The sequence below is a fragment of the Arachis ipaensis genome, chromosome B5, assembly GCF_059453495.1.
Source record: "Arachis ipaensis isolate K30076 ecotype BB chromosome B5, ASM5945349v1, whole genome shotgun sequence".
Lineage (NCBI taxonomy): Eukaryota > Viridiplantae > Streptophyta > Magnoliopsida > Fabales > Fabaceae > Arachis > Arachis ipaensis.
The window spans coordinates 25,509,869-25,536,771 of NC_142440.1; the positions used below are offsets into that span (position 1 = coordinate 25,509,869).

Below are 26,903 nucleotides of genomic sequence, written 5' to 3' on the forward strand. Positions count from 1 at the left end.
ATGTCTGTTACTCTAGTTAAAATAAAGCTAATTAAAAATAAATACTTTTATTAATATGAACTAAATATGCTTTTAATTTAGAACATATAAAAATTGATCTTTATCAATTTAAAAAATATACTCTAGTTGTTTTTTTTTATTTATTTTTTTCGCTTAAAGATAGAGGTAATTTTATTCACTGAATAAACTGTGAATTGGGTCTACTATAGACCTCCAAAAGTGATAGAAATAAGATTTATTGATTATTAGAGTAAATAACCTAGTAAGAAAAGACAAGAAACATCCTTTAGAGAGAGAAATTAATAAGGTAATACAAAAAATTATCAAATAACAATTAATTAAAATGAAGAAAAAAGTAGTTGAGTAACCTTAATTGGATTTATTGATTATTAGAGTAAATCACTATTTTTTACTATCAAAGATTTAAGCATGGACAAAACTAACTACGAAAAAATAAAATTGACAGTATATCAATAAAAAATAAATTTTATTTGACAAAGATATTCAATCATTAAATTTTGTGTTAATTTTGTTAAAAAATACATAAAATTTTTAAATTACCCTTAATTGTGATCTTCAACATTTTGAAACCCTAATTTTTTCTAACATCTAAAACAAACAGAATCCCGTTAGGGAGCCAATGTGGTATCTATACAATGTGTACAATAAGCTGTTTATTTGGCCCAATTTAAGTTAAAATTGAAAATGGACCCACTTTTTACCCTAATGTAACAAAACCTCTCAGATTTACATTAATTCTAACCATCCAATCCTTATTTCAAAATTTACCCAATCCCTTCTTTGTGAACGATGGCACACCTCTCACCCCCTCCCTCGCGAGCTCCGATAACCATCCCATCGTAGCGCCGCTGATTGACACCGCATCTCCCTCATTACCTTTCAGCCCCCGATCCACCCCATTCTCAACCGAACATCCAGCCCCCATCGGAGTGTAGATTCTGCCGCAGTCAACTGGCCTCTCTTGCATGCGCGTTTCAGCCTGCGGAACACGCCTCTCCACCTCACGCTGGCCTTCTTCCCATTGCAGGTCTCCATCTCATCTGTCGGTGTTGCAGTTCAAGCCCTGCCGTGGTCATTTCAGTCGCGCATTCTGGTTAGTGGCTCAGGCCTCTCTTCCGCAGCAGCAACCATCCTTGTGGTCCTGTTCTGCCTCCATCTCATCCTTGAGGTTAACGGTGAACAACTCGGCCCTGTTTGCTGCAACGACACCATCTCCCACTGCTGATAAGGTTGGATAATGAATATGCTTACCTGATGAATTTTATTTTGCTTGTAACTTGATGTTCATGCGTAGAATTTGTAGTTAGGTTTGATTATGTTGTTTTTCTAAATTAGAACACCATGGTAGGGATTTGAATTTTTTGGGAACATATTGTTCAAGGTGATGCTCTTGATGGCTGCGTTGGTGTTTTCTTTAGCGCTGGAAATTTTGTTCATGCTCGAATTAGTAAGGACAGTGGTCCTGGTTTTCAAGCAATTGATTTGTGTTTGTTTTGATTTTTCTTGGCTTGTTTGAATCATGTAGATTTTGTTAGTTATGATTTTGTTAGGTAAAATTTTGTTTGAATCATGGTTAGGAATAGTTACTAATTATAACACTTTGTGATCACTCTTAATTAATTTTGATTTTTTTTAATGCTTATCAAGTTAAGTGTATGGCGTTTCTTATGGTAGTTTGTGATAATTCATCTAATAAGTTAACGTGATTGTATTGCTTGTAGAAGTAAATGGCTTGTGTTTATTTGATTTGATTAATATCATGATTTTCATATGCTGGTATGTCATCTATATGGTTGTGCTAGTTTGCATTTTTTTTACTTTCTTCATTCTTTCATAACTTAATAGTTCATATTTGTTTTGTTGTTCAGTGTTATTTTATCTATTTTTTTCTAAACAACAGATTCGCAGATTGGTCTTTGAGTCCCTTTGAAGCCTTTATTAGTTCAATTATGTATTTTTGTATTATTACTTTTATTTGAGAACTCGATAATTTTTTTATGAACCACATAATTTAAGTAGTTTTCTAGGTGTTTGTAGCGGCCTACAAGTGCTGATGGGCGACTACGACGCTTTGTGCGCTTGTGGTTATCTTGATGCGTCCCTATTTGAGCTGATTTAATTAGTGCACATAAGGCATATGGTTACTTTAAAATGTATCCGGATGGTTGTTTTGAACTCAAGTGATCGGATTTTTTTTTTGTATTTTGTTGGATTTTCAGAAACATGATTTTTCTATATACTTGTTAATAGCAATTGGGCATATTGATTTTTTTGTGTCATTTTAAAGCTCCAATTAAGCTAGTGTTTGTATATATCTGTCTTAGATTCTTTAATAAACTCGTAATTTTGTCATGAATCACGCGAATTTAGGAGTCTTGTTGGTGTTTGTAGTGGACAACTAGTGTTACTGGTCAATTGTGACACATTATGCGCTTCTTGATATTGTGATGCGCCCTGAATTGAGCTAATCAGGTGATTTTGATTTTGAAAGACAAAGCTGAACCTGGACACCGCAACATACCATAAAACAAGTGTAAGGAAGTGACTTCACCATTCACAGCACCCAGCACGAGAACGCTGAGATAACGGGCCGAAGGATTACCACATGTTAAAAAATGTCTACAAGAGGAAAAAGTAGCATATTTAAGTTTAATTATTACAATAGAATTGCTTATTGAACTTATTTACTGGTTGGAGTCTTGAGGTTTTGTTTTTGGGAATTGATGAAGAGTAACATGTGGTTGCTCATTCATTTTCTGAACTTGGCTGAATGTGTTGGTAAAATATCTTTCAATCATGACTTGCTTACCAGACATAAAAAATAACCATCCATTTTGTCTAAGAAAGTGACCATTGGATTCCATATTTGAATAACCATCCAATATATTATGTCTATATATAGGAATTTTATTTTTCCAATGCAAATTGCTTGTTGAACTAATTCACCAATTGGAGTCTTGATGTTTTGTTTATGAGACTTGATGAGGACTAACATGTGGTTGCTCATTCATTTTATGCACTTGGCTGAATGTGTTGCTAGAATATCTCTCAATCATGACATACTTACCAGACATAAAAAATAACCATCTATTTTGTCTAAGAAAGTAACCATCCAATCCCATATGAAACTGACCATCTAGTTTATAATATCTATATACAGGAATTTTTTTTCCAATACAAAAATGCTTGTTGGGCTAATTCACCAGTTGGAGTATTGAGATTTTGTTCATGAGACTTGATGAGGACTAACATGTGATTACTCATTCATTTTCTGAACTTGTCTGAATGTATTGGTAGAATATCTTTTAATCATGACATACTTATCAGGTGGCTAAAATAACCATCTTTTTTATCTGTGAAAGTAACCATCCAAATTCATATTAAATTGACCATCTAGTTTATTGCGTCTATGTACATGGGATTTTTTTTCAAATGCAAAATGCTTGTTGAGCTAATTCACCAGTTGGAGTCTTGAGCTTTTGTTTATGAGACTTGATGAGGACTAACATGTGGTTGCTCATTTATTTTATAAATTTGGCTGAATGTATTGGTAGAATATCTTTCAATCATAACATACTCACCAGGTGACAAAAATAACCATCTATATTGTCTAAGAAAGTAAACATCTGAATCCATATTAAACTGACCAGCCAGTTTATTGTGTCTATGTACAGGGATTTGTTTTTTTCAATGAAAAACGCAAGTTGAGCTGATTCACCAGTTGGAGTCTTGAGCTTTTGTTTATGAGACTTGATGAGGACTAACATGTAGTTGCTCATTCATTTTATGAACCTGGCTGAATGTGTTGGTAGAATGTCTTTCAATCATGACATACTTACCAGGCGAAAAAAATAACCATCTATTATCAGTTGAAAACAAACATCAATGCCATTAAACCTCAATTGAAACATGCTGTTCATGGCAAAACAAAATTAAACTATACTCCAAAACTGATGACCAAGATCTGTCTCATCACTTCCAACATGAATAAAATCCGAAACTTGCATGGCATTCATTTGCAAATAAACACAAAAATCCAAAATAAAATGACTAATTATATACCGCACGATGAACTAAATAGCAATTACAGAAACCTTCACTAAGCAGCCAAATCAATTTAACACACACACAAATCAAGTCGATCATCATAAACATTTTGACATGGAAGCACATGCATAAAAATCACATGCTGGAATTACTATATCTTTGTCAATTTAATAAATAATTTCAGCAATAATATTAATAATAATAAGAATATCAATAACCAATTTTGTTATTTAATAGAATATACTAACAAGTTTACAGGGGGCTGCAGCATTCATCAATAGGAGCATCGATGATTACTCATTGAAGAACAAAGTGTTCAATGAAGCTAAGTCTTGTGTTTATACATACAAGATAAAGGAAAATTGGACTAAATAAATACATATATACGTACTATGTACGAGATTACAAACTCTAAAGAGTTTCAAGCAACATCAAATATATATGACACGATTCATTATTATCTTGAATGCATCGCCAAATATTATCTTGACTCTAGTTAACCGGTTGATATAAAATAGAGCGCTCCACTTACACTAAGAATAAACATCTAATTGATAAAATAGAGCTAGCTCACCCACCAGGTTGCAAGGATTAAGATGGTTGTCGGTTGCATGTGTCGAATTGTCGTCAGTGACTGAAGATGGAAGATGACATTGCGGTTCCAACGAACTGCACTCCATTTATGTGTTCGCGCTGTGATGGGTGATGAATGACAACATTGGAGGGTGAACCGTCGCTGGCTAGGGGGAATTTCTCTGACTGGGACATCCACGGCTGCATGAAAAAAAGCAACCCTCGCGACGGTGCTGCACGGTCCTTTGCGGTGCGCACGATAGCGTCTCCCAAGGCTATGCGTGATGGCGGCTATTGCGGGTTATGGGATGGCACCGTTGAGAGAAGGTGATAATTTTCGAGAAGCAATTCCCTGTAAATGGGGGAGAGGATTGACAGTTTTTAATTTTGCATTGTTGACGGTATGAAATCCTTATTTGGGTTGAATTTAAAATTTGAAATAAATAATAATTAATTACTTTAATTATCATTTGATTTTAATTACAAAAATATCCCCATTGTACACATTGTATAGCAACTACATTGACTCCCCATACTTTTCCAAACAAAAATAATCAAAACTCATAATTCATCCCCATTAATACAGTTATTCTCTTTCTTTTCCCTGTCACTGAAAAGTGAAAACCTCATAAACAAAGCCTTATTCCATGTGAATAGGAATTTCAACACCAAGCTCACAATGAACAATGCGGAGAGTTAAATTCATAGGCAACTAACTAATCAAAGAGTAAGAATCACTTTTATTCCTATAGCAATCTCATAAAATAAATTAGCAAAGATTATGTATAACATAGATAGTCTACATCTATAGCACAAACTACGGTTCTTGTTCCCAGAATCATAGGTGAATCTTAGAGAGAGAAAGCGAGAGTTTTAGAAAGAGAAAGAATAGAAAAGAGCTAAATTTTATATCTTCCGAACTTGAAGATATACCATGTTCTCAGAATAAAACCTGCATGAGACCTCCACCACTGATCATAGCATAATGTCGAGGAAGGAGGCAAAGCCGTCAACAGAGGAGCTTGTCTTTGGAAATTATCCGGTGTTTGCAAATGGCAGTAAAAAAGGTTGCAGCAATAGTATGGAGAGAGAGAGAGAGAGAGAGAGAGAGAGAGAGAGAGAGAGAGAGAGAGAGAGAGAGAGAGAGTTTTGCGGAGAAGCCACGAAAGAAAGGGAGATCGACGCTTCACCGAACCATGGTTGTTATCGCTATTTTGGAGAGAAATGGAATTGGATTTAGGAAAGGAAGTAGTAGAAGAAAAGGAAGTGAGAGGATTCTAGTATTCTTATATGTGAAGTTTGATTCTAGTGCTCAATAGGTGGTAGTAGTTTTTGAGAAATCTATAAATGAAGGTTAGATAATGATAGTGAAAGAAGTTGAATGATTGGAGTGTATTAAAGAATTGAAAGGTTGAAGATGATAAGAAGGATAATTTAAAAATTTTAGAAAAAATTTAACGGATTTAACTTTAAATTTAACGATTGGATATTGTTGTCAAATAAAATTTATTTTTTATGAATATATCATTAGTTTTATTTTTTTGTGATTAATTTTATTAACGTCTAAAATTTTTATGGTAAAAATGATAATTTATTCTTGATTATTAAGAACTTAATTGATAATTTAATAAAAAATAGTATAAAAAAATAAGAGCAAAATACATTATGAAAAAAAAGGAGAAAAGAAAGTAATGGATAATTAAAAAAAATGAAATTAAAGTAATGGATAATTAAAAGTTAAAGAAATGTATTATATAATTAATATTTTTATCGTAAAATACTTTTAATGTTAGTTATAGATAGGGGTGAGTATGGGTAGCGGGTACTCGATTACCCGTCCGAATTCGAACCGAACTAATTAAATTGGTTCTGGAACCAACGAGTAATCGGGTCCAACCCGAACCAAATCGATGACCTTTGTTACTAATCGGTTCGGGTATCGGTTCTAGGGGTGCGGAATCCGAACCAACCCGTGAACCTGATTATATATTAATTAAATAAAAAAATAAAAAATATGGCTTTTAGTGAGTTTTGCAACTCGTAACACTAACACTTTGAAAACTAGACAAATATTTCTATTGTCCTTTTGTATTTAGCTTCTAATGTTTGGATTTTAATGTGTTTTGATTTTAGCTTCTTTGAAAGATTATTTACTAGACTTTTGTATTTAGCTTCTAATATTTCTATTGCACTTTTGTATTTTTATTAGACAAAGATTATTCACTATTAATATGTTTGGATTTTAATTAGTTTAGTTTTTAATGTATTTGGTGTTTAACATGCTTGGATTATTTCTATTTGTAACAGCCCAGACCGCCCGCTAGCACGATATTGTCCGCTTTGGCACACAAGGCCTCACGGTTTTGCCTTCGATGACAGGGATGATAGCCAAAGCCCCCCACACTCACTCGTCAAAATGCGTCATGCTAGGGAGAGGTATTCACACCCTTATAAGGCATGCTTCGTTCCCCTCCCCAACCGATGTGGGACTTTACAATCCACCCCCCTAAGGAAGCCCAGCGCCCTTGCTGGTACATCGATCTGAGCTCCGACTTTGATACCATCTGTAACAGCTCAGACCACCTGCTAGCACGATATTGTCTGCTTTGGCATACAAGGTCTCACAGTTTTGCCTTTGACGATAGGGATGATAGTCGAAGCCCCCACACTCACTCGTCAAAACGCGTCATGCTAGGGAGAGGTATCCACACCCTTATAAGGCATGCTTCGTTCCCCTCCCCAACCGACGTGGGACTTTACACTATTGATGTTACACGTTTATTGTACTTGTTGAATTTTTAAGATAAAAATTTAGTTTTTTTTATGAATTTCAAAGTCATTGGGTACCCAATTACCTGAACCGAACCAATCCGTTCTTAATCGATTTAGTTTGGTTCGGATACATGTACAAAAAAATGCAAATCCGAACCAATTATATTTTGATCGGTTCAGTTCTAATTTTACCTTGAATCCAAACCAAACTGACCGTGCTCACCCTAGTTATAGAAGTGTATTAGCATTATATATACTAGCAGACACGGGTTAAAAATTTCTGTTTTGTGTTTCGGATTTATTTTTTCAGTCTTGGATTGTCATTTTTTACGTTAATAAAAAGTATTTTTGTTGTTTAATTCTTAATTAAATATAATAGATTTATTTACTCTATCACTACTCAATACATAAGTATTTTTTCCTAACTCTTCATAGTTTGCATAAGTATCGTTTCCAAAAAGAATGTACCTTTTTAATACCTAGGCTTCATTAACTATTCTAGGCAAAATGTACCTAAGAAATCCATCAAACAAAAGAAATGACCAAAAGATCACTTCCAACTTGTTCAATATAGATATATCAAAAAAGTACAAATCAATTCAACAACACATGAATATACAGTCATCTAAATATCATAAAGCATTCACTTGGCAAAATCACATAAGTTAAGGAATGAATTAAATTGTGGAATGAGAGATTTTTATATCATAAAAGAGCTATTGCATTTTATTGAATTTCAAATAAATAAGTACAAACATAAAGGGTTAAATAGCTAATTTGCCTAGTGGCTAATGATATTGTGTCCACACCCTAGCACTTAATCTATTACATGAGAAGGATGCCCAAAAAATAATCCAAAAACCATTCGATACAAAACATGAAAACACACACATATTCTCATCCACTACAATCCAATGTATCAAATGCTATTACATGGACACAACCAAAATACCTAATACCCTAGATTAGTCCTAATCAGTAGCTCTAGTTAACTGCCATGGGCAGACACCTCAATTAACCCCCTGTCCAGAGGAGCCATCATTCCTCAAGCCACGAGACTCATCAGCTTCATCAAATTGCAGTCTCAAGGATCTTCTCAACCTCTTCAACGAAGGCTTCACATCTTTCTCAGCATCAAGAGAGCCTTGATTAAGGCCAACCACATACTCCTAGTGTAAACAATTACATGAAAATAGAAATTAAAGGGATAATTAATGAGTTCTAGTCAAAGGAACTTGATCATAAAATTTGTAACACCCTATCATACAGAGTCTTATACTTATGTCATAATTCAGAGATGGCAAGGTATTACGACTTCTAAAAAATCAAAATTTAGTACATATAGTAGTGTGAATAAAGATTATAACTAGGAGCCTTTGAAGAAAAAGGGTAAAACAAATCGCAACTCGAAAGCGCAACACTCCGATCGAGAATGTGACGAGCAAGGATAAACCAACGCGAGATTATATATACAAAGGAGTGTCAAAAACATGAATATCAAAACTCATAATCTGGTTGCGAAGATAACCGGTCTGAGCATAGCAATATATACAAGTAAATAAAATAGGAAACCCCAAAGGAAACTCAAACGGACATAAATACAAGAAAAGCTATTCTCCAAAATCCCCTCTAAGAGGATTCATCACAGTTTGTATTATTCAGTGGAGATAAAAGGTAAGCTTAACATATAAACCAAAAATAGAGACCCAAGAACAAAGGATCTTCGCTAATCCAGAAGTCTCCAGCACGTCTCAGCGAGAAGCCTCACGTCCTGCATCTGAAAACCACAAAATCCGCATGGGTGAGAACCGGAGGTTCCCAGCATGGTAATAGTTCCCACATATTTAACATGTAATATCAGAGGAAAGCCGAAGGCAATCCTAGAACTTCCACCAGATTAATTCAAAGCTTATAAACAAGCTAAACCATAATTGGCAATTGACTAAGATTCTTCAGTCTAACTAATACTTCCCTTTTCAAATTCTTCAAACCTCCCAACCACCAGCAGGAGTATAATATGGCAAACACAGTTATATCAGACAAGAGATATACAAATAGGAACATATAAGGCATTTAGACGATTAGCAAGTAATATGCAGTCAATTAGACAATCTCAAACAAATCACGTAGTATGCAATATGATGAATGCCTGTCCCTAATGGCTGATGATATCATCTGTCGGTTATATAACCAACCCGACAAGTCAACATAATCGAGTTATACTCAACATAATCGTGATCATAAACATGATCCATATCCAACACCCTCACTGGTGTATGTTCACGGGGGCGAGCTCATCCAGAACTTTCACAGTGTCCGGCCACACTTACGACATAGGGTCAACAGAGTCTCGAGTCTCCACCTGAAGCACGTGGTGGCTAGCCACGGCCTTCTTCCAGGGAAACTTGTGTCTCAGATAGTGGAAGTGAAACATTCACATTTCATTCAATAGCATATATGCATTTATACTCTGCCATAATCAATAATGGCACCGCCGTAACACGGCAATAACTCAGCCATCCGACTCATGGTTAAATCCATAACCAGCCAATTCATAACAATTACAGCCTTTAGGCTCATGGCACATACAGCACTTCCACCGCCATCCTCCGCATCTCATATAGTCATCTTTGATCCTCATTGATCATTCATTTTTCCATTGCTTAACCTGCAAGTTACCACATCCCCTAGCTCCTTTTCTCATTGCTAGGCATATCATAATGATTTAAGACATAAGTGGTGAGATCGGAGGCTTAGAAGTATGGAATTTGGCTTTTAAAACTCAAAAATCAACTTTGAGATAAAAACAGGGCCACGCGTATGCGTCCTTCACACGCACGCGTGGATGGCCAAAACGTTTATCGACGCGTATGCGTCGCCCACGCGCACGCGTGGATGGGAAAACAGTTAAGGGACGCTTACGCGTTAGCCACGCGTACGCGTGGGTGCGTTTGTGCCCCACGCACAGAACTCGCACAGTGCTCGCGCGACTCTCGGGAAATTTGGCTGGGCAACCATTTTAGCACATCAACGCGTACACGTAAGTCACGTGCACGCGTGGATGGCATTTTTTTGAAAAACGACGCATATGCGTCAAGCATGCCTACGCGTGGGGGATCATTCTGCCAAAAATTTTTCTAAGTTAAAAGCTGCAGAATTCACAGATTAAACCCTCAATCTTCCAACGGACATAACTTCTTCATTTAAAAGCATTTTTCACCCGTTCTTCGAACGGCATGAACATCCCGGATCCAATTTTATTTCTAAACAAATTTGGCACAAAATGGGGATCCGGAGTCCAAGTTATGTCCCATCAAAGTATGCATAAAAATCATATTTTCATACAAAACCACAAGGTGCCACTTTCAAAACAAGCCATTTGCAACCCTTTTTAAAATCAACCAAAACATTTCAATTTCATCCCTTTTTGAAATCAATCAAAATATACCAAAATCAACATCAAGCCTCCTCAACTCACACATTAACACTTTACCATAATTCCCAAAACCACCATCCAACCATTTTAACACTTCTCAACCAAATGGCTAAAGGACAAACACAATAACATGTCATACATCCTTCCTCATCCCAATTTCCAATAATACCATTTCCAATTAACCATCATTATACATAACCAATATCATACTCACCATCATCATGGTTCCATCCACAAAATTCAACCTCAATCATTCATCAAGCATATATCACAACATGTATTTTCTCATATATCACACAATCAAGGCATCAATATTCATAATCACATATATGATCACATCATATATCTCAACCATCCAACAACATCAATAATTCAATGCCTATCTTAGGGCCTCTATCCTAAGTATTTCCTACCATATTACATTTTAGATACGAGAAACCGAGACCATACCTTAGCCGATTTTCCAAACTCAACCGGAGCACTTCCAAATCACTTGTCCACAAGCTCTCAAGGTCTCAACACCTCAAAAAACAGATTTTTATCACCAAAAATCCCTTTTCAAGCTTTTCAAAGCCTCAATCAAGCTCCAATATCCACATATACACAACCTAAGCCACAATCATCATACCCATACACAACATCTCAATACCCAAACATCATAGAATAATAATTTACAGTAGGGTTAAGAATCTTACCACACCCAAGGTCCAAGGAGATAAAATTAACCTTCTCCTTCAAGAGAGTTGGGTCCTATAACATCAAAGAGCCCAAAATCTCAACATTTTTGCTCATGAAACTCGAAATCAAAGCTGGAAATTCGAAGAGAAAACTGTGGCTTACCTCAAGATTGATTGTATGGGTTTTGTAGAGCTCTCTACGGTAAACACGTGGCCGTAAACGGTGTGGCAATCGGAGCTCTAGATCAAAAGTTATGGTGGTTTGAAGATCAAATGAGAGAAAGAACTTGAGAGAGTGTTCTTCCTCCCTTGGCCTCCATTTCAGCGTATGTTTGTGTATTGTGAGGAGAGAGAGTGTGCTGAAATGAGTGTATTAGGTTTAGTTTAGTTGGGCCAAGGGCCCAATATGGGTCCGATTGGGCCGGTTTGGCCCGTTCGGTCCAATCTTGGTCCGATTTCTACAAAATTGGTACTAAAATTTTTGTCTCAATCTCCTCTATCATATTTAGCCATAAAAATTATATTTTTGGCTTTCTAGAATAAATTCTCATTTATGGGTTAATTAGCCATTAATTAACCAGGTTTTACAAAATTAAGCGCCCTGTCAAAAAAAATTGCAACACTACTCACCTCTTCACTTTCATCAACTTCATCACATGAATTTTTAGAATTATCCACTTCATTTAACTTATCCATGACAGCATCAACAGACTTTCTCTTAAGGAGAGGACACTATTAAATGACACAACATAATAGGTTTAATTTAAACACAACTCAAAAAAGGGTGAAAAATAATATAGAAAAAATTATAGAAGAAACTGGAAGCATGGAACCTTAGCATCTTCATCAGCTCCCAAGTCAACAACACTTGATTCCTTTTGGGTACATTGAGGCAAACCAGCAAAGAGCTCAGAGCAGCTGGAAGGAGTCAATCTCAAATTCGGTGATTTGGTAACCTTAGAGGGTTCCCCAAATGATCCTTCTCCTTTTGATACAAACTCAGCCTTGGATAATACAAAGTACATCCCATATAAGACATGAATAAAGGTGGAACAACCAAAAAATGGAAAATTTAAGAAAGAATTTATTAAAATGAAACAATAGGTTTGAGTTCCGTTTTATACCTTTTTGGGACTCAAATCTGAACCAGAGAGCTCAAACATTCCAACTATTGCAGCATCATCACAAACACGCCTCACTGGATAAGTCTCTTTGAATTTTTCCATCCCAACAGGCCTACTAAAAACCTTGAACAGCATAGTTTTTCCAACAATTTCTTGGAATATAGGAGGAGACTGTGTGCCAAGCAAACACAACCTACGAACAATATAAAACAGACACAACAGAAAAAATGTATTGGTAGAACCCAAAGAATAAGAAAACTCTTTAACAATAAACTCAGCACATAAAAAGAATATAGCATTCGATTGACTTACATCAACATCCTTAAGATGTTGTTCAAACAGCTGAGCACAAGTCTTATTCAGTAGATAACTTGCCTCACGATCAAAGAGGACAAAAATAGAAACACTAGTGGAATCCTCAACCAACACCTTCACTCTAAACCTGGATTTTTTTAAGATGCACATAAATACTGGCCTAAGATTAACAACTACGCAGAAATAATTCACAATTTAACAAAACACAAAGGAAACATTATAAAATATTTATACCTAAGAGTCACATTTGTAACATGGATGTTACAAAATTGACAAAAGTAAATCCCAGATTCTACCTGAACACCTCTGCCACACACACAAACAGAGTACCACCAAGGACCATCTTCAACTATTTCAGCTATTTTCGCTAGTATAACAAAAGTTCCAGCCTAAAAATATAAGACCAGGTCTATAAATGTTAAGACATTATAACCAAAGATAGTTAAACTAAAACTGAAAAACTAAAATAAATACTAACAGCATAGTATGTTCAAGTACAAAGGAAGACAAAAGGATTAATATCGTTCCAAAACAAAGCAGTATTTACTAACGAATAGAAAAATAAAATTTAACACAAATTATCAAGAGTAAAGATGATAAAAAAATTAAAGTGGTTCCAACCCGGTTGTTATCATCAAGCGACTTCACAGTACACCTAGGTGTGAGCTTCATAAAGTCTTCTTCTATTCCGATATTTTTTCCAGAGCTAACAATGCCAATGGGTTGGGATGCACTAACTCCATGTGGAATAGAACTGTTAACAAATACAGCACCAACTTAAATAAGTAAAAAATGACAGTAACAACAACAAAAACACTACAGAAACTAGCTACATGTACAGATATACCTTTTCCAAAAAGCTGCCACCTCTGGGATGTCAAGATTAAATCCAAGCTTTAATGCAAACATAACATTCTGAAGTCCAACTCTACCTGAAAATAAAAAATAGATACATTGGTTACAGGAATATAGTGGTAAAACCAAGTGAACTTGGATAACTGACACACCTGAAATGAAATTTACATGATACAAACCTCTAAAAACCTTAAATTTGGCAAGTTATAAAACCACAACTGGATGTTCAGCATACTCAGAAGACAAAAATTGATTAACTTCATCAACATATTCACCAAATAAAGCACTCCGAATCCTATAACTGAAAACAACCAACAAAATCACCTATACTATTAGAAACTTGACTATACAAACACACCGAAAACAAAAAAGATTCTCAATAAGAGGAAGAGGTAGAAATTAAAGAAGGCTAACTCATTTTCAGCAAGTTCCATCACAGCAATCTTCATCTTCTTTCCATCTTTATCATATTTTTTCTCTTCCGACACAAAGACCAATAGACCCACCACATCTGAAATAAATATGAAAAAAACTATTAGAAAATAATGATAACAAAGCAACATTCTATAAATCACAAAGAAATAAGACTGCAATCATTCTAGATAAAAAAGTATGAGCAAATAGCACAACATACCAACTAAGAAATCGGAATCCTCTTTCGTTTCCAAAAGTTCAGTGAATGGAGAGATTGTAAGAGCAGATTTTGGAATAAAATCACAGATAGCAGCCCTGACAGTGGTCCTGAATTGGAAAATCAACTCAAACTGATGCCTAGTGGCCCTATAAGATCCTTGGTTTGGCACAACAGAGAAGAGCTTCATGACATATACTCGACCCTCAGAGAGAAGTTGTTTGAACCTGTAAATCATAGTCTTCCGAACAATAGCTTGTATCTTGCACTCCTACCAATCAACATAAATTATACTAAAAATATGATAAATGACAAATCGAATAAAGAGAAAAACAAATTTAAATGAAGCAAAATTTCAGACCTCGATATAAAAAAGGTAAGAAGAAACACATCTAAATACAAAAAACAAACAGCCAAAAATTTTTAATAGATTTAGACCCCTATAACTCACAGATTCATCAACCAAAATCATCTCCATGGAATTTGGGAGAAGCTGACCAGTGAAAGTAGGAACAATCCAAAGCCTAATCACCCTAACTTTGAAGTTCCATGCTTCCTTCTCAGGATTAATCTTATTAACCATATCCATGGCAGTTGTCATATTGAAATGCAATTAAAATGATGAAAGAGAAAGCAGATTTCAGTCAATAAAACATCAACTAAGAAACACATACAACAGCAACATGAATGTGAAAAAAATCTGCCATGATCAATGGGTTATTCCTTTATTTATAAACACAAATCAATTGAGTAATTTGAATTTCGAAATCCATAGAACCCTTATTTTGGGAGAGAAAAAAAGAAGCAAGTAAGATAGAGATTTGAAAGATATTGATATTGATTAACCTTAGATATAAATCGAAAGATATTTGCGAGCCCCACTAAATAATCCTATATATAGGCCCTAAACTAACAACAATTGATACACAAATAAGGTGTATAAATGGTAAGCTATATTAACCCTAAGTTATCTTCTATATAAATTGTAAGCTAATAGGAGGAGAGAGGATGGGATGAGAAGAAGATGAGAGAGAAGAGACAAATAACAAAGACAACATGAAGTAACACCTAGAGAAAAGCGAGAACTAAAAATAAAAAGAAAACCTATGCATAGATTTAGGAGTGGTAGACTTAGATGAGGACACCTTTTAGTATAGACATCATTATTTTATTAGGCTTCCTATATAATTATATTTCCAATGGAAATATTATATTCCCAATGAAGATACACACAAGATAATTATCTATCTATGTAATGAGATACCAAAAAACAAAGTGGCCATCAATAAAGTTCAAAAATTGTGCTAAAAAAAAAGATATAAAATCAAGGAATGAAGATAGAAACAAAAGAGAGTAACAAATAAGAATACATTCTTACTAATTTTATTTAAAAAAATAAGAGAACAGAATCAAACACTCAAACTTCTCAGAAAAAGTATCAACATAAGCTTCGTAGCTAAATAGAAAATAAAAACTTAATATAAGTAAACATATGCAAAGAGAAATATCTATTAACTTCATCAAGAAGCTCGTTTTCCCTAGCAAACAGACCCTTGATAATTCAAGACTAAGGGATACAAAATAAAAAAATATTTTAAATAGCTTACCAATAAAAATCAATTGGTGTACACTTATACATAAATAATGCCTAGGTAATTTTGACTTTCAACAGAGAAAAAAAAAAAGGCACAAATGTGAATTCGACACTCAATTTGGTTGTGAAACTAAAATAAATTTCTGATTTTCTATTAAAGTGAAACTAAAATAAAATTTGACGAGTATCTCCAAAATAAAAAACAAAGAAAATAAAAACATAAAAAGAGAGAAACAGACAGAGAACAAAACAAAGAATAGTAACAAAACTTCTAAACAACTTTTAAAATACAACTCAACAAATCTAGAACCTGAGATTGGCCACTATAAAGTGGGATAAAATATTTCTCACAGAAATTAGAGAAACTTAAGGAGATAATGTGAACTGGCTCAATTTACATAGCATTTTCAACTATTGACCACATTTTCTTTATGAAAATAAGGGGATAAAAATGTATCACTCATAAAAAAATAAAACAAAATATACCAACAAGATTTTTCTAAGAAAAATATTGTAATTATATGTAAGCACACCAAAAAAGAACAAAAAAAAAAAAACGTAAAAATAAACAAGGAGAATTATTTTTAATTGTTTACCTTTCTCATTAATGCTGCTTGAAGTTAAGGAAGACCATCATTGTAACTATAACAATTAATAGAAAGTTTCACACAACTTTATTCACTTTATCCAATGACTTCTTCTGGTGGCTGCCAATAAACTACAACCTTTAAAATGTTCAGCAACACTATCACGAATCACACGATAAACAAAAGTAAGGATCAAATAAGATGTAGAAATTAATTAAACACCAATTATTCAAAACAGTAACTGAATAGAAATAAGTAATTTATTGAATAATCAAAATTTAATAGCCTTTTGAACAAAAAAATTTTGCATATTGTGAGAAAAAAACATATAGAAATAGAGAAAACTTTTTTTCAAAATAGTCAAAGTTTCCACCTTCTCAACAGAATTTTAATGAAGTTGTTCCAAGCTCTTTAATAAGATTAAAGAACACACATATCCCATTTCTAGATACAAAAAGGTAGCTAAATGAATATGAATAAATGACTTGAACTTTATAGTATAAGACAAACTAACAAAGTAGAAACAATTTTTCAACAGTTCATGTTATAGTGGATGTATTTATACACTTTTTCTTTTTGTATAGCAGTGATCCCCGAATTAGATTATTTATCACAAAAAAGAGATATGTTTTCCAAGATATTAGTTACAATACAAAATTATACATCAGTGATAAAAATAAAGTTACGATACACAAAAAGAAGCCCAAATCAAAATCTTGTGTATTTTTTCTTTCCTCTATTATGAAACCAAAAGAAAACCAACAAATCTGCATATTTGATCAGCTTATAAAATTGATCCTTAAATAAGCATATTTCTTAACCCATTCAGAGCTTGATAACATAGACAACCATCAATGTCTTCACCGGTAGAAAAATTGTAACCATCCAAAAATTTAGAAGTCTTTAGAGTCTAACAAATATGCAATTTCTAAGAGCAGATTAATATCCTGAGTGAAATACTAATAAAGTTGTATGCCAACTTTAAATTAATCATTTAACACCTATATAATGAGAAGCTCATATTATCTTTTGACATCATAATAATCTTTAGTAACTTTGATTATATTAGAAATAAACAAAAGATTTAACCCACAAGGGAAATGATGGTTATTAACAGTAGAATTATAAGCATGACATAATAGCAGTTACAAAAGATAGTTGCGGTTATCAGAGCCAAAATAATGACCATAAACAAAGACTCATTATTTAAACAACATTGAAATTTTTGAGATATGCCCAAGGAAATTGGGGAAGAATAAATAAGAAGGCACAATCGATAGTGTAGAATTCAAAGAGAATGGGTAAAAAGGACCATACCTTTTAGAATAGTGCCCGTAAATCCATTATACATCTAGGACTGATAAACCCCATTTTTAGGATTTATCTTGTACTTAATTTAGAAGATTTTATTCATTATTCTCACACTTATTCATATAATTCGCATATTTTACATTTTCCTTCCTAATTTTGTACTATGATTGAAAACATACTTCTTTGGCCTTAAATTTTGCTAATTTTAATCTCCTCTTATTACCATTCGATGCCGTGATATGTTTGCTGAGTGTTTTCAGGGTTTATAGGGCAGGAATGACTTAGAGGATGGAAAGGAAGCATGCAAAAGTGGAAGAAACGCAAGAAAATGATGTTTTGAGAAGCTGGCAGCGACGCGTACGTGTGACATGACGTGTATGCGTGACCAAGTTTTTGATTCAGTGATGCGTGCTGCAGATATCAGAATCTGCTGGGGCAATTTCTGGGCTGGTTTTGGTCCAGTTCCAAGCCCGAAAATACAGATTAGAGGTTGTAGAGCGGGGAATGATAAATTCAACTTTCATTCACATAATTTGAGGTTTTAGATGTAGTTTTCTAGAGAGAGAGAGAGGCTCTCTCCTCTCTATAGGTTTAGGGTTCTTAGTCTTATTCTTTCTCAAATTCTGAATTCCATGTTATTTCAATTTAGTTTCTCTTCTACTTTTATTTGTCCTAGCATTCTAGTTTATTTATTTCCCTTGTTGATGACTTTATATTGCCAATTTAGTTTATGAATTCTCATGTTAGATTTGATTTACCTTTTAATGCAATTTGAGGTATTTCATGTTTATTGATTCTTCCATTATTTGTTATCCTTGATTTTGCAATTGTTGGTTTTAGATTTTACATTCTCTTATTGCTTTTTTATGCTTTTATTTTGTGCCTTCCAAGTGTTTGATAAAATGCTTGGTTGAATTTTAAATTAGTTTTTTATGTTCTTAGCTTAGATTGAGTAATTTGGAGACTCTTGAATTGTCAAAAGTCTTTTGTTGATTGGTGTTTGAAAGTTGCTACTTGGCTTGAGCTTCACTAACTCTAATCTTTGATTAGAACTTGTGAACTTAAGCTAATTATTGCTCACTTGACTTTCCTTTATTTGTTAGAGGTTAACTAAGTGAGTGCAATTTACAATTACCATCACAATTGACATTGATAATGAGGATAGGAATTCCGATTATCAATCCATGCTAGGACTTTTCTTAATTATTAGTTTATTTCTGTGTCATTTAAATTCCTTGTTCAACATTTAAAAATCCAAAAAGATACTTTTCCATAACCAATAATAACTACACTTCCCTGTAATTCCTTGAGAGACGACCCGAGATTTAATACTTCGGTTTATTTTTATTGGATTTGATTTAGTGACAAACAAATTAAAGTTGATTGAGGTTTAATTGTCGATTCAGATCTATACTTGCAACGTACTTATTTTTGTGAAAATCTTTACCGACGATTTTTCCACCATCAAGGACATAGTCTCCTCCATAAATTTGCAACTCTAGCTGAACGAAGAAAATCTTATAAGAGATCAAGATTTATCCAGTAAATGATCAAATAAACAAATTAATTTGAGAGAAAGAAATTAGTGAAACCGGATTTGAAGAGTATTTACAACACACTCTAGTACACCATTAACTTTTGAGAATCTACTATGCAAAAGGAAAAAATTGTTTGTAATAAAAACTGAGACCTTTACCAAGACTCTAAAAACATGAAACTCAAGAACCAATCAAAACCAAAGATTTATTAATAAAAACACAAATAAAAATGGAGACCTTTGTTTTTTATATCAATCTCATGACCCTTGAAGGTCCTTTTTTTACCTTAACAGAGCAAGTGTACACAAAATGGCCATGTCCCACTTCCTTCCAAACACAGGTAAAAATTTTAAAAAATCAATAGAAGAACATTCATAATTCACAATATCAAATTACTACGAAAAGAGAAATTACACAAAGATATTAAGAAAAAAAACCTTTAACCATATATAAAAGAGACAATTTTCTCATAATAGTGTTTATTTAACTCATTTTGTGCACTGTAATAAACTTTTTTATTCCTGAATTGGTTCCTGAATTTATAGTTATATACTTTAACTATTAAAATTAATTTTAGACATTATACTTCTATTATTGCTGTAGCTTTTTTCAACAACAAATTGAAGAAAACAAAGGAAGACCCAATAGAGCAAGTGTCCCAATGAATACATCATTAGAAAACTTAAATCAATCTAATGCCTACAAACCTATCGAAGCTATTGGATCACCTCACAATTGCCATTATGAAAGCAAAATGACATCCCCATGACCACAAATCCAACTTTTTAATTTGACCCATATTTCAATCAGTAATCACTTCCACAAATCATCCCTCTTCCTAAACCCTACCCTAAAACAAATAGAGGGGTATAGAAGAAAGAGAGCACGGCTATGATCAAAACTTCATCCAACAACCAAGGTCGAGACATATCCACAAAAAGATTAAAGAAATAAAAAACAATTCAACAAAATAACTAATCAAACAATAAATAAGATCAAGTGTGTATGAGTATTAATAGCTCAATAGTTCAGTGTACATTATAAAAAATTTAGTATTAAAATCAACGAAAAATTACAAAACTCATATTTAACTACACAAAAATGCTCCGAATAAGTTTGAAATCACCGTGGAAACACGCAAACTCCAATGGAAAATCAAAAACACAATTGCAAACTCTAATAAAATTTCTGCATACTGAAAACGAAAAACCTAACAAAAAATCGAAAAAAATCTCTCTTCATAAAGAAAGAATTCAGAAAAAGAATCAAAATTATTCAAGGCTACTATGAATTACATATTAGAAAACCAAATTCAATATGATGCCTACAATTTCTAGGATATTCGAAGAGAAATTGAAGTTTTTTCATATGGAGTGTATATAGCTCTTATTATGTGTCTCAAGATCATTGTGTTTTTTTTTCACATCCTTCGTTTCAGTTGCTGCTAGAACCAAAAAATTAGCCACGTTTTAACTAACAAAGCTAAAAGAAGTATGCATTTATGTACAACAAAGGTACGTTTCTTTAATCCCAAAAAAATTAATCAATTAGGAGCAGAGTCTATAACACTTTGAAGTTACAAATTTTATTAAAAGCTGTTTCAGGATTCATGATCATTTAAAGATCTTATTTCTTATGGTAAGAGAATATTATTCATCAAATTCTCATTTTCTGAAGATAAATAAATTTTAACTGAATATATTCTCTGAGAAAAAAGCATAATAATTCTTACCTTAACTCGCTTAACACGAACCTCTTGTCGTTGCACCCTCTTCACTTTATCCTCATGAGTGAAATTATACGACACCGATTCTGAAAGAATTTACCACTGTTTTAATACAACAGTTCTTCAAAATTAAATGTGTAAAAGAGCATCATTCATCAATTAGAAATATAAGAGATAAATAGCTCCAATGTGAATCAGATGGTGAAAAAATAAACAGAACAACAACACTAATTAATTACTTAGATCACTACCCAAGAATAAATAACGCTGAAATAATTATAGGATAAAAACTTAGTGATGAGTCATGTACAGTTATATATAAATAAGGAACAGAGGAAAATTTGGCTTTGAAGAGAACATGATAAAAAAAGCATACAGGTGACTTTGAAACTCAATTTGGTTGTGACAAAAATAAAAGGACAAACAGAAATAACGAAAAAAAAATAGTAAGGAAACAGGTAACGACTTCTCAACATACAAAATGAGGACGACAACAGTTGGAATTGAACCATATCAAATTTTATAGGTTTTCTCACTTTTTACAACAAAAGTATTTTATTCTTCCAAAGGCATTAGATTATATATTTTAAAAATCGAGAAATAGAAAGCACAAAATTAAGAAACATGGCATGAGTAATCAAAATATTAAAAAATTATTTGATATCATCGGTGAAACTAAAATAAATATCTGGTTTTCTGCTAAAGTTAAAAATTTCTTGACAGAGAGAAAAAAATATTTTTCAAGAAAAAATAAACAATTTATAACCAAAAACAGAAAAAAACTTCAATAAATGATGAGTATCTCTACACTAAAAAATCAAGCAGATAAGAAAATAAAAAAAATGAGAGAAACAGACACAGAACATAACAAAAAATATTATTCTCAACTGTTGACCTCATTTACTATCTGAAAATGAGTGGATAAAAATGCATCACTCATTTAATCAAGTTCATTTGAATAGACATTTCCTACAGGTCCTTATATATTGGATGATGAATCGCTGTTTTTGACATAAAAATTCTGCACAGTATAAGCAGTTAACTATCCAAGTTTAAGCTATAGAGACTAATTGAAAATTTGTGCACAATAAAAGAACTTTATTAGAGCTTTTAAACTATAGAGATTTCCGAATTAATCAATGCTAAATTAAACTAAAAAATGCATATAGCACCATACTTGGATCCGTGGTGGAGATAGAAGCCACTCCATCGAAGTGACAGGAATCAGGAGTCTTTCCCTTCTTAGGTGCACCATTTGCATTAAAGAATCCCCAATTCTTCTCAGACAATGGCCCCAGCTTCATATCCTCGTTGTAGAGCTCATAAATGCAAATGCTAGCAGCAATTTCAGGATACTTGGGAGTTCCAGTTTGGTTCAGCACATGCTTTATTAGATTGCTATTGTAAGTATTTGCAGTGTCGATTGTTGCATCAGGCTCGTTAGATCCACCTTTCGAGGGCCATCCGGATTCAGTTACTACCACAGGAATGTTAGTGTAATTTAGAAAAAGCATGGCAAATTATGCTGCATCAACCATAGCATGGAAGCACATTTTCATATATTGAAACATCAAAAGTCGCTTTCAATCTTGGTCATATTTCTACAAATCAGCTAGTAAAAAAAAAGGGTTCGTTCCAATCTGAATAAAACATGGTTAGAATTTTAAACATTATGAGACAAACAATCTGAACATCTCAAACCATGTAGAAATCAAACACATACGAATCCCAAATCAAACACAACCAAAAGAAAAAAGAAATCCTAAATAAAAAGGTTGAAGATGCAGTACCAGACAAAAACAAATATGCAGACGATCCCTAGAAGAGAGGATCGCTGACTGAGATATCCACCTTCCATGTCTCACCAAGGCTGTTGAAGCCCGCACTAGTAATCTTTGTTTCTCAGCAAGAAGGATTGACAAGGCTATCGAGGAGGGCACGAAGGAGAAGATAGTATTTAGGGTTTCTAATCGACATAGAGAGATGATGGGCGGGTTGAAGTGAATGAGACTAACTTCACTTTTTTGCTCAGAACCCATACATTTGTTTTCTTTTTATTTTTGGCGAGCTTCAGGCCCATTACCTGTAAGACCCAGAACTTTTGAAAAGTCTTATTATGATCAAGTCTCAAATCATATGGTTATTTATAGCCTTAATTTCAGAAATTATTTTATTAAAGATAATTAAGGCAATTTTTGATTTATTGGATTTGAGATAAGCTATGATTATTATCCAATTTTATAATTATTGGATTATTTTCCATATTCAGAGTATAAACTTGGTAATTGTGAAATAATAAGGATTTCCATATGATTTGAATTAAATAAGTAATATTTTCAATATTAATACTACTACTTTGGAAAATAAGGGATTTAATTATATTACTCCTAATTATTTGATTTGGGCATTTTATTGAAAGTAATTTGTAAAAATTGATGATTAAATAGTATTTTCTATATATAATTAGCGTTGGATTTAATTTGGGTTACAATTACCACATTATCCCTATTTTTATGTGAAATTACTAAAATGCCCCTAACCCTAATTTTAAAAAATGAAACCCTAACCCAGTAACCCGTACCCGACCCGGTTTCCCCTTTCTCCCACACTCAGCAGACCTCTTCCCCCCTTTTCTTCAATTCGATGCACAGCAGCCACAATGTTTCCCTCATCCAGCAACAGCAGCACCCCACGGTTTCTTTCCCTTTTCCATGAAAGAAATGAATCAGAAGCAAAAAGGGGGAGATGGAGCAGAGCTACGAACAGGGGAGGGACAAGCAGCGCTACTGTCGCCGGTCACCTCGCCGCCGTGCCCAGATCACGTCCAGCCCTCGTCACCGCCATTCGTCCTCAGCCTCATCACGTTCTTGCTTGACCGCTGCTGCTCCCATGTCCTCCAACGACGCTGCTGTTGTCGCCAATAGAGCCGCCACGAAGAGGAGGAAGGGCGCTGCTTCACGCCTCGCCGCCGTCGCTCCTCTGAAAGGGGCAAAAAGTGGTCGCCGTCAAGCATGACGGGTGGAGGAGAGGGAGAACTCACGTCTGAGACTAGGAGGAGATGTGGTTTCGTCGCTGTTGGGGTCTCACCGCCGCCGTCCCCGTGGTGGCTGGTGTCGTCGCCGGAGAAGACCACCGGAGTTGCTGTCTGCCTCTGCCTCAGGGTTCTGCAAGTTGCCGGAGCCCACTGCCGCCAGAGCTGTCCAGAACCACCGCTGTGGCTGCCGCTGGGACTGTGAACGGAAGGAGGAGATGCTGTTTCCGTTACAGCCACTCCCGGAGGAGAAGTCAACCGCGCCGCCGTACCGAGTTGCCAGAGAACGCCACTGCCGCCACCGAGCTCCACTGGCGGTAAGGCTTTTAAGTTGAGTTTCCCTTCTGTTAAGTTTCCTGGAACTTCATTGTCGCTGCGTGTGGTTCAGATCGCCGCTGCTGCTTGGGGCTGACTGCCGGGCTGCTGCCGGGCCGGTTCGGAGACCGCCGCTGTTTCGGTTCAGCCGTTCCTTTGGTTCGGTAAGCGTTTCGATCTGAAAGCCCTCTAGTTACTGCTCTATTATACGTTGAGGAGTTGTAGCATTTGTTGTTATGAGAGTTAATCTCGGTTATTATTATATATTGCTATTAGAGTCATTGTGGTTGCTGAGAAAACGGTTTGGAGCTGAGGTTTTGGTAGTCGGGATTTTGATTGTTGATTTCGGGTCGAGGCAGAAAGGACGCTGTGATGCCTTTGAGTTATGGAATTTGCGTTTTGAGGTAGGGGCGCTTTCCAAAAACTATAGTTTATTATTGGAATTATTACATATGGGTACTGATGTGAGATATTGTGTACTTGGTGATTGTATCTGCCTTATGTATCAATTGATTGACTCGAATGACTATGGATGTTGGTTTGGCTGAATTGTAGTGTGGCTTGTGAAATGTAATGTTTGAAGTTGATTCTTTAAATATTTGAAATGAGTTTAATCCGTTGAGGATTGGTTTGAATTGAGTCAATATTTTGATGATGTGAAAGATAGAATGCTCTTGAAATTCAGCCTGGGTCGCTTTAATTACTCTGGCTTTGATGAATGATTTATTGCCGAACCGATTCTTTAAAGCTTTATAAATGAGTTAAACCGGTTGATATTGAGTTGATTTTTGAAATGGTTTCCTTGAGGTATGCCATTGAGGCGACTGTTGGATTTAGCTTACTTTTGAATTGATTTCTGGTTTGAGCTGTTGAAAAGGAGTGAGAAACAGTTTAGTTGGGACCCGAACCGGGTGGCAAAAGTCCAAGTTTTAGGAGAGGTGCTGCCGAAATTTCTATAAAATCCGAGTCTTTATTGAATGTTGTCTGGAAAAATGATGAGTTAAAGACTTCTACTATTTTATTTGAATTATCAAGAAAAGGATGATTCATACTTTTGAAATGAATTATTAAAGAGGAAATTGTGATTTAGTCTTGCTTCTTAAGAAAGACATTGTATCTCTTTCAGGAGAAAGTTATTTAGATGAAACCTGTGTTTTAAAGTTATTTGAATGTGAAACGGGTTTATGTCTTTGAATTTGACTTGGGGTTTCAATTAGAGAGTTTTAATGATTTTGAAAAGACCTGACTGTCTATTGACAAGTTTCATTTTGAAATGTTTTGAGAAAGGTTTTAAGTACTCCTTGAATTCTGAATTCTTGCAAGACTAAAACAAACCTTGAACAGTTGAAACGTTCTAGAATTTATCATGGGGGTTGAAGTTGGTTTTGCTTAAGTAAAGAAAACGGCTTTGAAAGAAGTAAATGATTACGTGACTCGGTTTGGCTTAGATCCTATTTTATTACTCAAATCAGAAAGTCAATGTTTTAATGATTTTAAATGAATTTGGCAAAATGAGTTATGTTATTCTCCCCTAAAGACTTGGGACTCTGCCGAGAAACTTTTGTTATGAAATCCCATTGTTGTATGGGTGATTTTGAATACTTTGAAATAAATCTTTAACTTTCCATGGTTTTGGAAGTTTTGGAAAGAGGAAGCCGAGAGTGGCTTATTTCAAAAAGGAAATTTTCCTTGAGTAAAATTGGCTTATGAGCCTGAGATAATTTGAGAAATGAGATCTTTAAAGCCAAGGCTGAAAAGAGTTGAAACTTGATTTCAAAGTGAAATGAATTGAGAAAATGATTTATGGCTTAAATGCCGATTTCATGAATTTGATGATTTTGAATGTGGAAGTGCTGTTTTATTATGAGCCGGAATGACTATGTATAATTATGAATATTGACTGGTTCTGGATTGAACCGTGAGCCGGAATGGCTGTGTGTGATTATCAATATTGGCTGGTTCTGGACTGAACCGTAAGCCGGATGGCTGAGATGGATGTTGATCCATGGATGAGAATGAATGCATGTATATGCTGAATTACTGATAATTGTGATTTTTGCACTTCCACTATTGGAGATGAGGGTTTCCCTGGGTAGTAGCAATGGCTAGCCACCATGTGCTCCAGGTTGAGACTCGAAGCTCTGTTAACCCAATGTCGTAAGTGTGGCCGGGCACTGTGAAAGGCCCGGATGAGCTCGCCCCCATAAATATTCACCAGTGATGGTGATGGATAAATATTCACCAGTGAGGGTGATGGATATGGATCATGATTATGATCAAGCTTATGATGAGTATGACTCGAGTTGGGGATGCACGACAGAGGGACAGTCCAATGGTTAGCTACCAGGAC

At 34.5% G+C, this 26,903-nt stretch overlaps 3 protein-coding genes across 3 annotated transcripts; 1 reads left to right on the top strand and 2 right to left on the bottom strand.

Moving 5' to 3' along the window:
• Positions 1 to 8,423: 8,423 nt before the first annotated feature.
• On the bottom strand, positions 8,424 to 12,551 carry LOC148563644 (uncharacterized). The gene is made up of 3 exons (XM_088487554.1): positions 12,360 to 12,551; positions 12,157 to 12,258; positions 8,424 to 8,579 (listed from the first exon to the last, which is right to left on the bottom strand). Exons 1-3 carry the CDS (start codon positions 12,549 to 12,551, stop codon positions 8,424 to 8,426), a joined length of 450 nt encoding a protein of 149 aa, XP_088343680.1.
• Positions 12,552 to 12,644: 93 nt separating this feature from the next.
• LOC148563645 (replication protein A 70 kDa DNA-binding subunit B-like) lies at positions 12,645 to 22,721 on the bottom strand. The gene is made up of 12 exons (XM_088486888.1): positions 22,385 to 22,721; positions 21,214 to 21,293; positions 14,903 to 15,022; positions 14,455 to 14,722; positions 14,235 to 14,331; positions 14,034 to 14,121; positions 13,969 to 13,972; positions 13,813 to 13,897; positions 13,587 to 13,719; positions 13,200 to 13,354; positions 12,963 to 13,092; positions 12,645 to 12,821 (listed from the first exon to the last, which is right to left on the bottom strand). The coding sequence occupies exons 1-12, from the start codon at positions 22,719 to 22,721 to the stop codon at positions 12,645 to 12,647; spliced, it is 1,674 nt and encodes a 557-aa protein (XP_088343014.1).
• Positions 22,722 to 24,265: 1,544 nt separating this feature from the next.
• LOC110271848 (uncharacterized) lies at positions 24,266 to 25,221 on the top strand. The gene is made up of 3 exons (XM_021123409.2): positions 24,266 to 24,555; positions 24,627 to 24,717; positions 24,830 to 25,221. The coding sequence occupies exons 1-3, from the start codon at positions 24,266 to 24,268 to the stop codon at positions 24,845 to 24,847; spliced, it is 399 nt and encodes a 132-aa protein (XP_020979068.2). The 3' UTR covers positions 24,848 to 25,221.
• Positions 25,222 to 26,903: the final 1,682 nt, after the last annotated feature.

Excerpts from the sequence above, each read along its gene's own strand:
- LOC148563644 (XM_088487554.1), bottom strand. The coding sequence starts at position 12,551 with ATGTACTTTGTATTATCCAAGGCTGAGTTTGTATCAAAAGGAGAAGGA. Across the intron at positions 12,259-12,359 it reads GAGCTGATGAAGATGCTAAG|TGTCCTCTCCTTAAGAGAAA; the intron begins GTTCCATGCTTC and ends GTCATTTAATAG. Across the intron at positions 8,580-12,156 it reads AAGTTGATGAAAGTGAAGAG|TATGTGGTTGGCCTTAATCA; the intron begins GTGAGTAGTGTT and ends TTACACTAGGAG.
- LOC148563645 (XM_088486888.1), bottom strand. The coding sequence starts at position 22,721 with ATGCTTTTTCTAAATTACACTAACATTCCTGTGGTAGTAACTGAATCC. Across the intron at positions 15,023-21,213 it reads TTCGTGTTAAGCGAGTTAAG|ATTAATCCTGAGAAGGAAGC; the intron begins GTAAGAATTATT and ends ATGGTTAATAAG. Across the intron at positions 13,093-13,199 it reads GTTACAAATGTGACTCTTAG|GTTTAGAGTGAAGGTGTTGG; the intron begins GTATAAATATTT and ends AAAAAAATCCAG.
- LOC110271848 (XM_021123409.2), top strand. The coding sequence starts at position 24,266 with ATGTGGTTTCGTCGCTGTTGGGGTCTCACCGCCGCCGTCCCCGTGGTG. Across the intron at positions 24,556-24,626 it reads GCCACCGAGCTCCACTGGCG|ATCGCCGCTGCTGCTTGGGG; the intron begins GTAAGGCTTTTA and ends CGTGTGGTTCAG.